The sequence below is a fragment of the Phoxinus phoxinus genome, assembly GCF_949152265.1.
Source record: "Phoxinus phoxinus genome assembly, chromosome: 6".
In the NCBI taxonomy this organism is placed as follows: Eukaryota; Metazoa; Chordata; class Actinopteri; order Cypriniformes; family Leuciscidae; genus Phoxinus; species Phoxinus phoxinus.
Window position 1 is genome coordinate 14,174,769 of NC_136881.1, and position 15,710 is coordinate 14,190,478.

Below are 15,710 nucleotides of genomic sequence, written 5' to 3' on the forward strand. Positions count from 1 at the left end.
TTGAAAATAATACAATTTGTTTTATTTTTAGTTCACTTAGACAAAAATAATATAGAATATTAATATAGGCTATTTATCGGTTCTTGGATTTAATATGAAAGTAATTCATATGTATTTTTTTGGAGCTGTGAACTCTTCTGTAGAAAAGAGCTGTGTGAAGATTTTTCACAAATTCTCTTTTTCCATGCCGTTGAAAAACGACAGCATACAGGTTTGGAACAATAGGAAGGTGAGTAAACAAAGACATCATTTTCATTGTGAAAACAACTATTCCCTTAACTAGTTCTCTGGCGTCTCGTTCTACAGTTTAAGTTCTTTAGGCATGGGTTCTCCTCTGAGTCCAGCCAGCAGGTTATTGGCAGCAAGAGCAGACATGGAGTTTCGTGTCGTATAGGAAGCACTGGCAACGTGGGGAAGAATGACTGCAAATACAAACATAAACGGGATACTTTTAGAGAAGACCTGCATCAAATACTTCAATAAAATACATACATGCATGCTTACCACAGTTTTTGAGTGTGTAAAGGGGATGGTGTGTGGGCAGCGGTTCAGGTGTGGTCACATCCAGGCCGGCTCCAGCAATCACACCGGTGGACAGGGCTTCATACAGATCCTCCTGATTGACCACTCCTCCTCTTTACAATTACAACAATCAGAGTCATGCAGTCAAGGGCCTTGTTGACAATATGTTGCTGAGAGCCATGGGTGTTACTTTGAAGTAAATTCTTAAAATTTCTATAAACATGATTTTTTTTAGGTAATTATTCCAAAAGTGACAGTGATGTATGTCTTCATACAGGGTGCATTAAAGATGCACATCATACTGTATGTCCTTGCACATTTGCTCAATTTAAAGTCGGCATGAACCGGAAGTTGTGATTTCTATTGTATAGTAGGCCATGCATGCAAATGCTCACTTTTTAGTGGTATTCTGAAACTATAACAATAAAATCTGATTCAATACTAGTAATAGTATTTAAGTAATATGAAAATAACACTGGAAAGGATTAGTGATGGGAAGTCCGGGTCATTTTACTGATCTTGTTCATCAAAATGAACGAATCTTTATCCGAGTCATTTCGTTCATTTAAGTGGCTTTAAATGTTATACTTTTAACAGTTAAATTCCCCGAACATATCCACCTACGCAATCTTGATCATATTCTGAATAACAAAATCATTATAATGCATTAAAAATGTATTTACAGGGAACATAAATAATGACTTTACCTTCCGAATCTTTCGTGAACTTCCGAGTCTTAATGAACGACCCTTCATGAATGAATGACCCTTCATAAATGACCCTTCACTAGAAAGGATGTATTAGGCTTACCTGCTTGTGTTGATGAAGATGGCGTTTTTCTTCATCTTGGAGAAGAGATTCCAATTGCAAATCCCATGAGTCTCTGGAGTCAGAGCACAGCATATGGCCAGGAAATCAGACTCCTTGGCCAGCTCATCTAAAGAGACTGATCACACACACACACACATACATACAGTTAATTTGTTTGATACCTAGTAACCAAAACTCTCATGAAGGTTCTGTGAAGGTTCTGAGATCTTCCCACCATATTCTGCCTCTATCATTTTTGCGAGCTCAGGTCTCGGCTCCACATCTGTGTAGATGAACTTCTTCACCTTAAACGGCTTCAGACGCTCGGCGATAGCCACACCTACACACATATTATACACACACCACACAACCTCAATTTAACCAACACCCTCAACTGTATTTAGTCATAAGGCCACTCTATTCCTTACCAATCCTCCCAAGACCCAATATGCCAACTGTGCTGTTTGCTAGTTCATGACCACACAGCCATAAAGTTCTCCAAGTTCCCCAGCCGCCCCTAAACACAAGTATAAATCAGTATGGATCCGTGTATGATTGACAAGCAAATGTGTGAGTGCTTTAGTACGTTTTAGCCTCATGTGTGGCCTCAATGAGTCTTCTGGATGTAGCGAGTAACAGGGCAACAGTCAGTTCAGCCACAGCGTCAGTCAGTACCTCAGGAGTATATCCCACACGGATTCCCCTGGGAACACACAAGGCCACGTAAACAACGCACACTTCAAGAAATGAATCTCTAAATGTTACCCGCACAACTGACCTTTTCTTGAGTTCATCCAGAGAAAGATGATCAAAGCCCACTGACATGGTGCTGAGGACTTTTAGATTTGGGCCTGCATTATTGAGACACACACGCGTCACTGAATTTGTCTGCTTTTTTTTTCAACTTTAAACCTAATGATCACGCATTGCAAGCTAACCTGCAGCGTCCAATAGCTGTGCGTCGATCTTCTCTGTGAGTACACACAGTATTCCGTCGCAACCTTTGACCTTTTTCAGCAGCTCCACTCGGGGCACAGGGTCATCAGAGTCCCACATCTCAAACTGCACCCTATGTTGTGTGGGTAGAATTTAGAGAAGGTTATGATCAGTGAGAAAGTAAGAAGAGAGCAGTTCAATGATTTGCATATTTGGCTCGATTAAATCTCCATAAATTGATCAAAACAGGTAATACCGTTGTAGCTGCCCACAAATTCTCAAATCAAAGTTAAACATACTGAGATGACTGATTGTCAAAAGACACTTTTTTTGTTTTGTTTTCTTGACTCTTGATTTTTGTTTTCTTGATTTATTGTTTCAAAATCTGTATAGAAATGAGACCCAAATGACTAATGTTCAGAATGAGAATGCTCAGCCAGCCGATCAAAAGTTTTGTATTAACTTTGTCTCCCTCGGTTATCTTCTACTGAGCAGAGGTTCCAGTTGGCACATGTTGAACAAGCCTTTGGTCTGGAAAATATGTAGGCCTACCTTATTACTGCTTTATAGGCTAAACTTGGCTGTGTCCTGTTACATATAGGCCTACTATACATATAATGAATGAAATTATTAGGGAACAACTTTTTAGTCAAGATGATCACTAGTTTTTCAATAACTCCGAATACCTGCCCAGATAGCAAAAAATATCCACACGGCTTCTTTTTGCCGCCGGCCCTAAGCTGTCGGCTATAGGTGCGTCTCGCTGGCGGGGATACAACGTTTGCCGCCGAATACGTCACTCCCATTTTATGCGAGATGCCGCCGCCGAATAGCCGGCGGGCCGACTGCTTCATTTTCTCTGGCGGTTGCCTCCGTCTAATGGACCGCGGCCAGCTGGCGGCAAGCCGCTTTGAAATACAGATTTCTACTCTCAAATCGACCAGCCATGTTGCAAACGCATGTTGGGAGTTAGTGGAACTGACAGCATTTTAACTACTTTTCACATTTGAAGCGATTATAAAATCATAATAGCCTAAATTATAGCTTTTTTTTTTTTTTGCTCCAAAGCCATTAGGGTTTAAATCCTGACTCTTGATTCCATAAGGTAAGGTTTAGGAAATTACATTTAAATGACGTTGAAACTCTGAAGTGATTATATGTAAAATATATCAAATTATTTTATGCTCTTAGGTGAAAATTGTTTACATTTCTTTGATTTATGCACAATTGAGACATGCACCAATAAACCAAAAATAATTCATTTTGTAAAACTTAAGTTACTTACTTACTTGCAATAAATAACTTTCTGATTCTGATTAGGTTTAAAATAGATATTTCATTCATGGTATGAACAATTTAGCAGAATAAATTGATGAAGTTAGACTTTTTACCAATGCCTGACTAATCAGTGAACAGTGAAATACATCTGCAACATGGCCAAAGGTATGGCCTACTTGATATATTTGTATTCATTTGCAAGTGCAACCATGGTAATATCAAAACCCTGTTTTGACCTGAAGGAAGGAAAAACTCTAAATTCTCCTCTGGCTTCAGAGCTGCGCTGATAGTTTTGTGAAATAGCTCCTGGCCCCGCCCCGCCCCTACTGTCGATGACGCACTGGAGCCACTGAGGCTAGCTCCTCCCGAGCACATTCGCAGCAGGTCGCCGCTCGCACCAAAAAGCTGGATGCCAACCGCCGTAAAATTGGAAAGAAGAAGAAGAAGAAGAAGAAGAAGAAGAAGAAGAAGAAGAAGGTCGCCGCTCAATCGCGAGTTACTGTCAGTATTTACTACGTTACAGCCTGCAGTTTGCTAACTAGCAAAGTCATCGACTACCATCGTTTAAGTAAGTACATGTTTTCTTTTTGTGTAACGCAATAGCATGTTTACATTGTTTTTAGTTTATATATTTAAAATCTGTAACGTCATCTTTGTTCAGCCTTGTTTACGCAATGTTGCTAGTAACGTTACATGTAGAAATATAACTAGCTACAGTAACGTTAGGTGGCCAAAGCTTTAAAGTTGCATCTAAGTTTAACTTTTGGTGTTTTCTTATAAAAAATAACGATGTATAGGTAATTTAAATTATTTTGTTTGCCTGAACAATGCTGCTAGTCCAGTAACGTTAGCTAGAGGTGCTAGCAAGTGTTAGCTAGCACATGCTGTTTTTTAACTTTTGTTGAGGTTAAGCAATGTTGCTAGCCTAGTACACGTAGAAATTTTACTATTTTACATATAGAAAGACTAAGTTTAACTTCTGGTGTTTTCTAACAAAACAGAATGATGTATATAGGTGTTTTTAATTTATTTTTTTGTCCGAACAAATATGCGGCTAGTTCAGTTCACCGTGTAGCTACAGTGGCTAGCAAGTGTTGTGCTGTGTGTTACTGTACTGGATTTAAGGCTATTGTGATTTCTAATTCTGTACTTTTTATGTTTGAGGACAATTCTGTTTTCACTTTAATCACTAACGTACACTCAATGAATACATTTTATTTTTTAACAATTTCACTGTTCCACGTTTGGCTGATCAGTTTTGTCTCCCACAGCATAGCTACTGTATATTCCTAACGTTAACAATGCGGCTTTGTTCACATTTTCTTGCAGATACCTTGACCAGAGCATAACTGGTTATCTTCACCCATGAGACCTACTGTTGGACAATCGTTTTGGCTTTAAAGGTAAATGCTTCGTTAGTCACAATGTCTAGTTGCTGGGCCAAAAGGAGAAGGATTTTGCGCTAAACTAAGTGTTACATTTAAGTCCAATTCATTAAATGTATGCAATAACTTCGAACATATTTTTACGTCAATGATTATCAATAGGGGAAAGTAATCACTCCGTTATTGGTCCTTGGACTCCCCTGGCATCTTGTGTTCACCATGAAGTTTTCAGCTATGAAGGTATATTCTAGGCCTATGTCTTAATGGCCAGTGTTTTAACAGTATTGAAAATAGTGCCTTTTATTTTTTTATGTAGATTTCCAGAGACTCCGGACTGAAAACCGAGCCCTGAGGGAGGAGAACCAAGCTCTAAGGGAAAGCAATGCACGAGTAGGTGAGAACATCCACTCTTCTTAAATTTTACTTTTTTGTGTGTGATGTAGGTTCAAAACTATCATATGCCTTTAAATTTGTAGCTTCGGATGACAGTGGCTCACTTCAAGAGCAGGTGAAGCAAGTTGGGACAATGTTGAAGACGTTTGCTCGCACTGGGCAATCAGGTACAACTTGCAAACAACACCTGTAGTTGTTGGTTTAATTCCCACTGGGGCCACCTGTACATGTAGTAGACCTAGATAGTAATGTCATAGTTTAGTAGTTGAGGGACCAGGACTAACTATTTTATTCTATTATTCCGGGAACCCCTGTAGGTGCAGATCAGACCCTAATGCTGCGACGTCTTGGAGAGTTTGGCGATGTTGTGCCACATGGACCACAAAATGGACACTATGCTGCAACATTTCAGTGCCAATGTGTCTGTTGGAGAGTTATCTCTGCCAGGGGATCTGTTACTCCCCCTAGACACCCAGGAAAATTTGGCGTTGCTTGACGATAGTTTGAGGCAGGATAAAGAGCTCCAGGAACGATTTGTAAGTGTGCTGCTTTCGTTTATAACGCCGTAGGGTAATCTAAAAAGTCAAATTAAGATTGTACCCTGCATATTCTACAGTCTGAATCCACAGCCTGTCACATTTTATATTTAATTATGAGAAGCTTCAGAAAAATGTAATTTGTAACACTTTTTTGGATTTTCAGCTTCGGTTTTTGGCTATCTAATGTGGGAGGGACCTAAAGACAACAGTGTGGCGAATGCTTCAGAGTATATTCTCTAATCCGCTTTCCATTAATACAACCTGGACTGGTGTAGGGGATAAAGCATGTTTTAGAGACCTGTTCCTGAAGACCATTGTTCAAAGTAAGTTGAATATTTTTTTTTTATATTTAAGTAGATGTGTATGGCCTTATTCCATTTGAATGGCATGACACATCTGTATTTTCTACAGGGGCCATCCGGAAGAACCCGGCAACCCAGGATGCCACTGATGAGGCGGTCCAGGTTAATGTTACGCGTTACCTGAAAGGAGCATCTGACCGTGAAGGCGGAAAAAGGCGCCGCACAGCTGAGAGGGACCCACAGCCAACCCCTTAAACCTAGGCTGACTACTGACACCCCAGCATCACTGACAACTGTAACTCTTTCGTTGTCCTGCAGTCAGTAACATCAAGAAGCGCCAGACTACTCACCCAATCCACACTGTTCACTGTGGAACTAACTTTATTTTTTTATTTTTTTTATTCTCCCCCTGACCCTGCATTACCAAGGATCTCAATTACTTTAAATACTATTTGCTGCTTATTTCATTTGTTACCGTGCTTAACTATTCTATTGTTAAATATAGCTTGCAAATGCTTGTGCCTCAGGTCAGCATTGTAGTTATAATGGTCTTTTCTACTACTGTTTTTACCTTAGTATTTTTATATATACATTTTATACATGTATATATACACGTCAAGTTTTGTTTATCACAGATACTAGAGACAGATCTTATTGCAGCACAGTGTAAATCTTGTGCCCCAGGTCAGCAATGCCATTATAATGGTATATTCTAGTCCAGAGCTTTACTCTAAATTATTAGGCTACCACTTATCCTATTGTTAGAAATGGCTTGAAAATGTGATGTTATATCTTGATTTATTTGCTATCCTGCACTTTCTTTGGTACCAAATATCCTCATTACTTGTTATAATGTTTACTGTAATTCTTTTCATCTTAGAGCTGACCTCTTTACATTATTAACAATTATTGCAAGTGCTATAATTTACTGGCAAGGCTGTTTTTTTTTTTACCAACATTTATTTGGAAACCTGCATGTTTTTTATCGTGTCTATATATATATATATATAATTTTATTATTTATATTTAAGTGATCTTACAAATTTTGTTTCAATGACAGTTACTGTACTTTGAAATGTGGAAATAAAACGTCAAATGTAAATTTGTCTGGTTTGATCAATCATTATCCTTGTTAAAACTGCATGCTATAAATATAAAAAATATATATTCAATAAGCGGCGGCAGATCGCTCAAACAGCGCTTGCCTCCGACGGGCCGCGGAAGGGCCGCCTTCGGTATAACGGTGGCGGAACGGCGGTTGGCCTGCGGGCCGGCCGCGGAACGAAGGCGGTAGGAAGGCGGCTGCCGCTTTTAAAAAGCGGCTGCCGCCAGCGGTGCGCCCGCAAACGTGTTTGCGATTACGCCATTCTGACGCTTCTACTGCCTCCGGAGCACCGCCGGTGGTCCGCCGACTCATTGCTATCTGGGTGAATGAATAGGTTTTGGGTGTGAAAAGCACCTTGATGTTGGGGACAAAGATCCTCTAAAAAAGGCCACTCAAAAACACTGAAGTTGAGATTTCGTGGGCAAAAAGGTCCATTTTCTATAGCCAATAGTTTAGTTTTAGTTAAGTAGTTAATATTGTTTATTGTTAGCTTAAGTTCACCAATGTAGTTAACTAAATTAAACCTGAAGTATAGGCTACCCAATTTTTGACTTAATGAGTCAAAAATCCATGTTTGACGTTTTGCTCAATCAATAGGCGATTTAAAACATTGTATTATACCAACTTTGGGGCCAGATTTTACGCAAACGATAACAGTGGAGTTAAAAACAGATTTTATATGGTGACTGACTGCTTCAACCTACTGTCCGGATTTGCGGAGAATGTCCAGTCCGTCCGGCGGCACCTTGCGCGTCACATAAACTTTGGGTAACGTGGAGATCGCGCGATGAAATCCGGTGACGGTACACGGGGCGATCTTCTGCAGTCTCCCGAGCGCTGTTCTACTGCACCACATTACGAACAATGGCAATCAATGAAGGGATCTTTGGTAAAGAATGACAGAAGCTGGAAGTGGCAGTGCAGTTTGTGGACAGTTTAGGGGGAGGAAACCAATGGGTCATGTGTGTCTCTCTCTCTCCACACAACATGAGCCGGTGAGCAAATATATGTTTTTTGTTTGTTTGTTTGTTTATTTGTTTTACATTCCAAAGTACCATAACTAATCACTAGAACATTGACTGTGTCTCAATTTCTGGTATCAATTGTAGGCTATTGATTTTGTTTCAGTTAATCATTAATCAGGGTCTCAAGCTATAGCTACAATATGTAATTGCCAAATATATCATATGGAAAAGAAATAGAAACATTTTATTGAAATTTTGAAAAGTGATATCCAAAGACACTAACTTATTAACACATCAATCAAAAATGACAAGAGAGAAAGAAAACAAACACATTTATTTAGGACTGTGGTCTTTGTGTTTCTCTGTGTGTTAAAACCATCCGTGCAAGATCTGATTTTACGCAACTTAGCCTATAAACACATCAATCAAAAATGACAAAAGAGAAAGAAAACAAACGAATTAAGGACTGTGGTCTTAAGTTGTATTTGTTTCTGTGTGTGTTTAAGATCTGATTTCAAATAGGCTAATTTGGTGGGGTATAGCCTACAGTTCAAGGCTGCTCCACTTCTATGGAAATGTGAGTTCAAATGTATGTGTGTGTGTGTGTGTGTGTGTGTGTGTGTGTGTGTGTGTGTGTGTGTGTGTGTGTGTGTGTGTGTGTGTGTGTGTGTGTGTGAATGTTTCTGGTTCAGGTTTGATAGGTCAGCACAAACAACTTTTTGTCTCGTGCTGAAACACCAGATGCTGAATAAATGAATGCACATCAAACATGCCATTAAACAGCATGAATAGGCCTATTTTGTCCTGTTTCACAAAATCCTCTGACCAACTAGATATTTAAAGAAGTTTATTGCAGAATGTAGGCTATGAGGTGCTTGAATATGTTATCAGAATACTGAGCTGTTTTAAAATTACTATTTTCTTTGTGCAAAAAAAATATAATATATAGCCTATACACAGACACACACCATTTCATGGCGAATCAACAAATGAGATAAACATACCTATTATATACAAACAATCTGTATTAACTTTTCTTTCTTTTTTCTTTCTTTTTTACTATTTACTACTTAAGTTACTGTGTTGTTGTTGTTTCTGTGCACTGAAAGTGAAAGCCTATTTTTATGTGTGTATGGTGGTGTGAAATGATTCTGAGTAACGTTACTAGGTGGCGGTAGATAGTTTCCCACCACGAAATCCCAGCGCGCACGCGCAGTAGAAGAAGTGTGCTGCTCCCGTTCCTAGCGCACATTGACAGGTAGCTAATACACAGCTCTCTTTCTGTTACATACCTTACTTTAAACCACGACTCACTGAAATCAAGCAATCACAGCCGTAAAGGCGCATTTGGCTGAGTCGTGCCTGCAGATTTGATTGATTTGTTTATAGTTAAACAGATAAGCATATTTTGTGAACAGCTCAGTTAGCCGATGTGCTAATGATACATAGATATGAGTAGGCAATATGATGAACTAATGATTTTATTATGTTTAACGATCAACAATTAAATATGAAATGTTTTTGTGATGATGTGATTTATATTGTTTTCAGATCTTCATGTAGAGCCTGTCGTCTTTAACGTTATATGGAGGATATTATACACGTTATATCTGTAATTTCGTGTGCCAGTGTTCAAACAGATTGCTTTTTTTTAGAAAGTCATAATGTGTTGATTATTTCATAAGTAAGTCATGTGAAGCATGACGATGCATAAAACCGAACTGGCACTGTAGGCAGAATTAATTGTCAAGTCATTTAGGGCTAAAATGCTCAAGGAAAACCGGGGCATATCAGGGGATTTTAAAATGGTGTCATCTAACGGCTGGAAAAGTTCATGGAAGTGAATACAGTTTTAAAAGTCATGGTTTCTGTTGTGAGTATATTTTCTCTAAAATGTTTTATTAAGCCATAGAGATTTGCCCATGAATCGTTCTTTTGAGTCGGTCCTTTTGAACGAATCAGTCGAACCGGTTTACAGATTGGTTTGTCCTCGTGAGTTACTGAGTTGCTCGTGAGCAGGTCATTGTAGGGCTACTGTAGATAATGTCTGTCAAAAGGGTCTGAGAAGTAACATGCGTGACATACCCAGATCTTTGACAAAAGGTGTTTACAGCTGTAAACTTCAATCGTCAGCGCTGAATAGATTCTCTTTATCTCTCCTACAGAATCTTACAGAGGAACACCTGGACACCCCCTCTCCCCTTCCCACTATGGCCGACTCCATGGATATAGATGATTCTCTGTACAGGTACACTGTAAATACTGAAGCTGAAACATTCTGGCCTGGTTTACACCTGGTATTAAAGGGGTCATATATGATGGTTCTAAAAAGAACATTATTTTGTGTATTTGGTTTAATGCAATGTGTTTACGTGATTTTAGGTTTAAAAAAGTCTTTATTTTACACACACAACATTATTGTTGCTCCTCTATTCCCTGCCTTTCTGAAACGCGTCGATTTTTACAAAGCTCATTGTTCTGAAAAGCGCGGTGTGCTTAGATTGGCCCAAAAACTTAAGCGTGTGACGGAAATGTCACGCCCCTTACCATATATGGAACATCACCTCCCAAAACAATAATGACAGGTCATAATGTCGGCACTACCTTATCAATTCGAGCTTAATTTGAACCGGAAAATGCAGATGACCAAGCTGATCAATCCACTTTGCCAGAACAACTGGACCAGATCATATCAGATTGGTAAGGTTTTATTTCATTGGGGACATAATTGCTGATTATAATGACTTATACCCTCTTTTTACACGTCGTGCCGCTCTACGGGGGGGACAACACTTATGTTAACATAAAACTATGTCTGCATTTGTTATTGTAGAAACGACAAGCAAGCGCTACTCTATACTGCTCAAAACTCGCGTTTGAATAGTTGGTAGCAAAATCTTAAAATATGAAAATAAGAATAAAAGGTACGCCTTTTTTCTTTGCGTATACATTTGGGCAGTGTTATGAAACTCTGCCCCCACAGACTGACCACTTCCAGAGGTAGTCGAAAATGACCGGACTTCGTAATATAAACGCTCATGTGGTCGAATATGTTTGAACGGCCACAAAAGACCATCTACTCTCCGCCTACTGACCTAATGCGGAAACATTATGGGAAACGGTCTAGCCAGATGGGATTTAAAGTTTGTCGACTGAAGAAACAAGTTTGGTTTGAAGACAACCAAAAACTTACCAAGTTCTCTCACCGTTCCTGATTTGAAGTGGTTCTAACACGCACTCACCGTGTTTTGCATGGTCTTGCAGTTGCAGCTATCAGAGCAGAAACGAAAGCCAATTCTCTCCGTATGTTTTTCAGGTGCTTTCATATGTAAATTGTGCGAGAGGTTATTTCATCCATTAGATCGAAACATCTGAAAAAGCCCATAAACCCTCCCCTTGAAGAAAGCAGGGCAGAAGTGGTTGAAAGTGAACAAAAGAGACTGATTAAAACACCAGGTGTAAACGGGAGTGTCTCCCTCGTCTACTTGAGATCCTATCGGAAAAACACATCTTAATACCAGGTGTAAACAGGGCCTCTGAGACAGAACTGAGTCATGTATAGAGTCTGATTAGTTAAAGTGCCCCTATTATGGATTTTTGAAAATTACCTTTCATGCAGTGTGTAATGTAGCTATACGTGGATGTTAACAGTCTGCAAAGTTGTAAAGCTGAAAGTGCATCTTAAATAAAGTTAGTTTATCTAAAACAAAGAAGAGTCGACTCTGAACTGCTCAAACGAGTCGTTTAGAGTTCGAATCTATTTTCGCGAAGTTCACACGTCACAACTTTCTACATTTGCATAATGCCCGCCTACGTTCTGCGTGGACAGGACATCTTGCTCGTTCGTGTGGATATAGTGTTGTCAAAACGCTGTGCTCTCCGCTGTGAAAGTAAATTGGGTTTATTTTCACTTCCAAAGGATGAGGCTGTGAAGAATCATTTTACTGACGACTTCTCATCTCAGAGTTCAATGCGGGATTCGCAAAACACTTGCGCTAGAAAGATGGGTCAGTAGCCTACCCAGTTTATTTGGACTAACTTGCTCCTCAGAATCACATCCTATAAGTTTGACTAATTATTGATGTATATATTTTCTACCGGTGTTTAAAGGGCACCTATTATGACATTTAAAATGTTCCTAATGTTGTTGTGGGAGTCCCCAACAACAGTTTTACATGTATGCAATGACAAAAAACACTTTTGTTTTCGTATAATATGCATTTATTTTTACCTGATTTGCTCACCGACTCCCAAATGATTCGTTCAACGACTCGTTTTTCCAAACCCCTCCTCTGCGTGACGCTAATCTGCGATTGGTCAGATGACCCAGCAGTGTTTACAGAGATAATACTTATTTTTAACACGGAGTACAATGATGCTTTTATCAATTAAAATGTGTTATAATAATGATTATATTCCACTGCTTTATAGTTTGTAGTAAAAAACTAAGAATAAGATAAAGAATTTAATGTTATGTTAGCGAGCATAGCCCAGAGTTCATATTGTAAAAGCACAATCAGTCTTTGTTTGCATTAGCCCGATGCATAAACATAACGTTTTTACACAAAAAAAATGCAGTTACGTTACTACGAGGTATTATTCTATTCTTTAGACAACTCCGAAAACAACGACAAACACTTCACATATCTCAATACAATTGCCATTGAAGACCTAGAAGCTAAACGGTGCTTACACAACAAACAAAATAATTATTAAGCATGCTACATAAAATATAAAAGCAAAAATTATTAATAACACTTACAGGTTGTGATACTGAGGAGGAAGCTGATGCAAATACACTTGGAACTGAACCTTCCTTCAATATCAGCCGGCTGGCGAATCCAAGTTTGATTGCATTTAAGTTGGTAAAGCAATCGTCTTCAAAATGGCGCGAACAAAGCACAAGGCTCGGACTATACTTCTGTGGTATAGTTGTATGAATTGTAGCCACTTAGTCTTCAAATGCTCCTCCTTGGGCAGATGAGCCGCATCAGAACACAGCGTCTCGTCGCCATGATGTTTTCCCTGGCCTTGGAGCGCAATAAGTGGGCGTATCGTATTCAAATAACTTGACAAGTTGACGTCATCTAGTCAGAGAAAAAGCTTCGGTCTTCTAACGATTCATAAAAATGACTCAGAGTCGACTCTTACTTTTGAAAGACAATAACTTTATATACGGTACACTTTCATATTTCAAACTTTGCAGGATGTTTTTGTTCACTTAGATCTATGTTACACACTACATGAAAGGTAAATTTCAAAATTCCATAATAGGTGCCCTTTAAAATATTTAGTTTTGTGTTTTATATCGTGTAGGTCTCCTGCTAACTGAATAACTCATGTTATTACTGTCTAACTGAAATACTTCTGCGAATCAGCTGTGGGCCACTATTACCTAAAACTGTCTATTAATGCAGATCGTCTGTCATTCTTACTACTTTGAGTAAAGATAAAAGATGGAGCAAAATGTGTTTTACCAACGTTTGTTACATCAGTCATTCACATTAGAGCTCGGCTAATGTATGCTCTAATGTATGATTTATTAGAAAAATACACATCGGTTTGTTGATGGACATACACTTGTTAATGCTGATGGTGAGGAATTACAGTTGCAACATCTTATAATGTACCTCAAACTGAGTAGTGCATCACTGAGAAACGTCCTACTTAAAGGACAAGTTTGGTATTTTACACTTAAAGCCCTGTTTTCAGATCGTTTCTGATGAAATAGAACGGTTAAGTTTAAAATTTGGACAGATGCTGTTGTCCCGAGAATTTTCATTTTCTTTCGCTTTCCCCCCCACCTCCACAATGGCTGCATAGGTGCACAGGAATAATCCTTCCTAAAACGCATTAAACTTTCGTTTACAAAGACGTGAAACTCACCGAGTGGTCAGGGGTGTTAACTGATATGTTCACACAAAAATCGCTGCAAAAGATGCTTTCCAACAGGTTTTATCGTAGTTTTTGTCCAACTCCATTGACTTGTTTTGGATGTGCTGTGAGGTACGGTATTGCAAAAACCACGATAAAACTTGTTGGAAAGCATCTTTTGCAGCGATTTTTGTGTGAGCATATCAGTGTATATGCATGTGTGTGTATTTATATATACAAAATAATTATACACAGTACACACATATATATTATGTAAACACAAACTTTTATTTTGGTTGCGATTAATCGCAATTAATCTTAAACTCTAATTTAGAGAGATTGATTCATCCATGGAGACTACATTCAATCATTGAAAAATGTGGTGATGTGCAATGTTTATTATGAGAGAATGAAATGAGTTTTTTAGCCTTTGATGCATGTAAACCTGTTGTAGGAGACCTCCAAAACAAAATTAGGAGACTTTAAAATAGCATAATAGGGGCCCTTTAAGAATCAGATTCAATCCAACTTTGCTGCTTCTAATTGTGTGTGTATATGTGTGTGTGTGTTTGTGTGTGCGCAGTCGGCAGCGGTATGTGCTGGGGGACAGTGCTATGCAGCAGATGGCCCAGTCCTCTGTGCTTGTCAGTGGAATGGGAGCTCTTGGAGTGGAAATAGGTGAGTGGTGCCAATGTCCATCCATACCCCACTCCAGTACTTTTTTCATATTTGTATTTCATTGGTTTCCTATTTACATGCTTTTAAAGTCACCATAAAATCAAAATTGACAATTCTTATATATATATATATTTTTTTTTTTAGATATTGCAGTATTTATTATAAATGATTTATCCAACCATGCAAATATTTATTTTTATAAAATATATGTGCAAATATATGTGCTCTGGTAATCTTTAATCAAAATAATTTCCACTATCAATGAGTTCTGTTCTGATGATGTGTTTACTGGCGTGAGGACAACCTGTCACTCACAAACCACAACAATCCAATAAATTCAATCAAGTCCCGCCCTACGTTTTTTTTCTTGATTGAGAAGCTTTCACTCAGATACGTCACTAAATGGAAGAAAAGACTTCCGTTTCTTGCCAACTTTAAAATCTCTAGAAATTGTAAATGGCTATACTTAGTACAAGGGTGTTAAAAGGATTCTAGTATATCATGATCTGAGATGTCAAGGATTCATGTATATGTATTTTCTTTAGTTTTTCCTCCAATAAGCTCATCGCTTCCTGAGTTATACATTTCATACCGTGTACCTCATCTACAGTTTAACCATTTTTTTTGTAATTTTTGTTTAGTGCTGTGATTACATTTCTAATCAAAAATCTCTCATCTTGTGCAGCAAAAAACATTGTTCTGGCAGGAGTGAAGGTAAGATAAATGTCTAATTTAATTTTCTTCTTGGTTTTTCTATATCCAGAAAAAAAAATATGCAGAAAGTTTTCTTGGCATACAAAAAAATATCATGGCTTTTTTTTTTTATTTTTTTTTTAAAGTTTTATTTATCGTTTTGAAAGTTTCTTATGCTTACCAAGGCTGGAATTTTTAGCAGTCATTATCACTTCAGTATTCAGTGTCAA

The 15,710-nt window shown here is 38.4% G+C and overlaps 2 protein-coding genes and 2 long non-coding RNA genes across 6 annotated transcripts in view; 3 read left to right on the plus strand and 1 right to left on the minus strand.

The window, feature by feature from the left end:
* Nucleotides 1–8,205, minus strand: grhprb (glyoxylate reductase/hydroxypyruvate reductase b). 2 transcript variants are annotated; one of them, XM_079615277.1, is made up of 9 exons: nucleotides 7,975–8,203; nucleotides 2,271–2,401; nucleotides 2,111–2,183; nucleotides 1,919–2,035; nucleotides 1,761–1,849; nucleotides 1,568–1,672; nucleotides 1,333–1,468; nucleotides 505–635; nucleotides 1–422 (listed from the first exon to the last, which is right to left on the minus strand). In XM_079615277.1, exons 1-9 carry the CDS (start codon nucleotides 8,124–8,126, stop codon nucleotides 301–303), a joined length of 1,056 nt encoding a protein of 351 aa, XP_079471403.1. In that variant the 5' UTR covers nucleotides 8,127–8,203; the 3' UTR covers nucleotides 1–300. The 2 variants fall into 2 exon arrangements, with proteins under 2 accessions (XP_079471403.1, XP_079471402.1); XM_079615276.1 differs by having other exon boundaries at nucleotides 1,919–2,183; nucleotides 7,975–8,205.
* Nucleotides 3,981–5,229, plus strand: LOC307000048. The gene is made up of 3 exons (XR_013797963.1): nucleotides 3,981–4,114; nucleotides 4,876–4,949; nucleotides 5,094–5,229. It is a non-coding gene; the product is annotated as an uncharacterized lncRNA (long non-coding RNA).
* LOC307000047 lies at nucleotides 5,642–7,085 on the plus strand. The gene is made up of 3 exons (XR_013797962.1): nucleotides 5,642–5,860; nucleotides 6,027–6,186; nucleotides 6,275–7,085. It is a non-coding gene; the product is annotated as an uncharacterized lncRNA (long non-coding RNA).
* uba6 (ubiquitin like modifier activating enzyme 6) overlaps nucleotides 8,125–15,710 on the plus strand; it is a 20,307-nt gene continuing 12,721 nt past the window's right edge. The window contains exons 1-4 of one of the 2 annotated variants that reach the window (XM_079615271.1): nucleotides 8,125–8,265; nucleotides 10,401–10,483; nucleotides 14,693–14,787; nucleotides 15,473–15,501. In XM_079615271.1, the coding sequence (XP_079471397.1) occupies nucleotides 8,167–8,265; nucleotides 10,401–10,483; nucleotides 14,693–14,787; nucleotides 15,473–15,501 (306 nt within the window). In that variant the 5' untranslated portion in view covers nucleotides 8,125–8,166. Of the gene's footprint in view, nucleotides 8,266–9,382; nucleotides 9,494–10,400; nucleotides 10,484–14,692; nucleotides 14,788–15,472; nucleotides 15,502–15,710 lie in introns of those variants that run through there. The other variant, XM_079615272.1, reaches the window with a different exon arrangement.

Excerpts from the sequence above, each read along its gene's own strand:
- grhprb (XM_079615276.1), bottom strand. The coding sequence starts at position 8,126 with ATGTGGTGCAGTAGAACAGCGCTCGGGAGACTGCAGAAGATCGCCCCG. Across the intron at positions 2,184-2,270 it reads ACAGCTATTGGACGCTGCAG|GCCCAAATCTAAAAGTCCTC; the intron begins GTTAGCTTGCAA and ends TCAATAATGCAG. Across the intron at positions 1,673-1,760 it reads ATTGGGTCTTGGGAGGATTG|GTGTGGCTATCGCCGAGCGT; the intron begins GTAAGGAATAGA and ends ATATGTGTGTAG.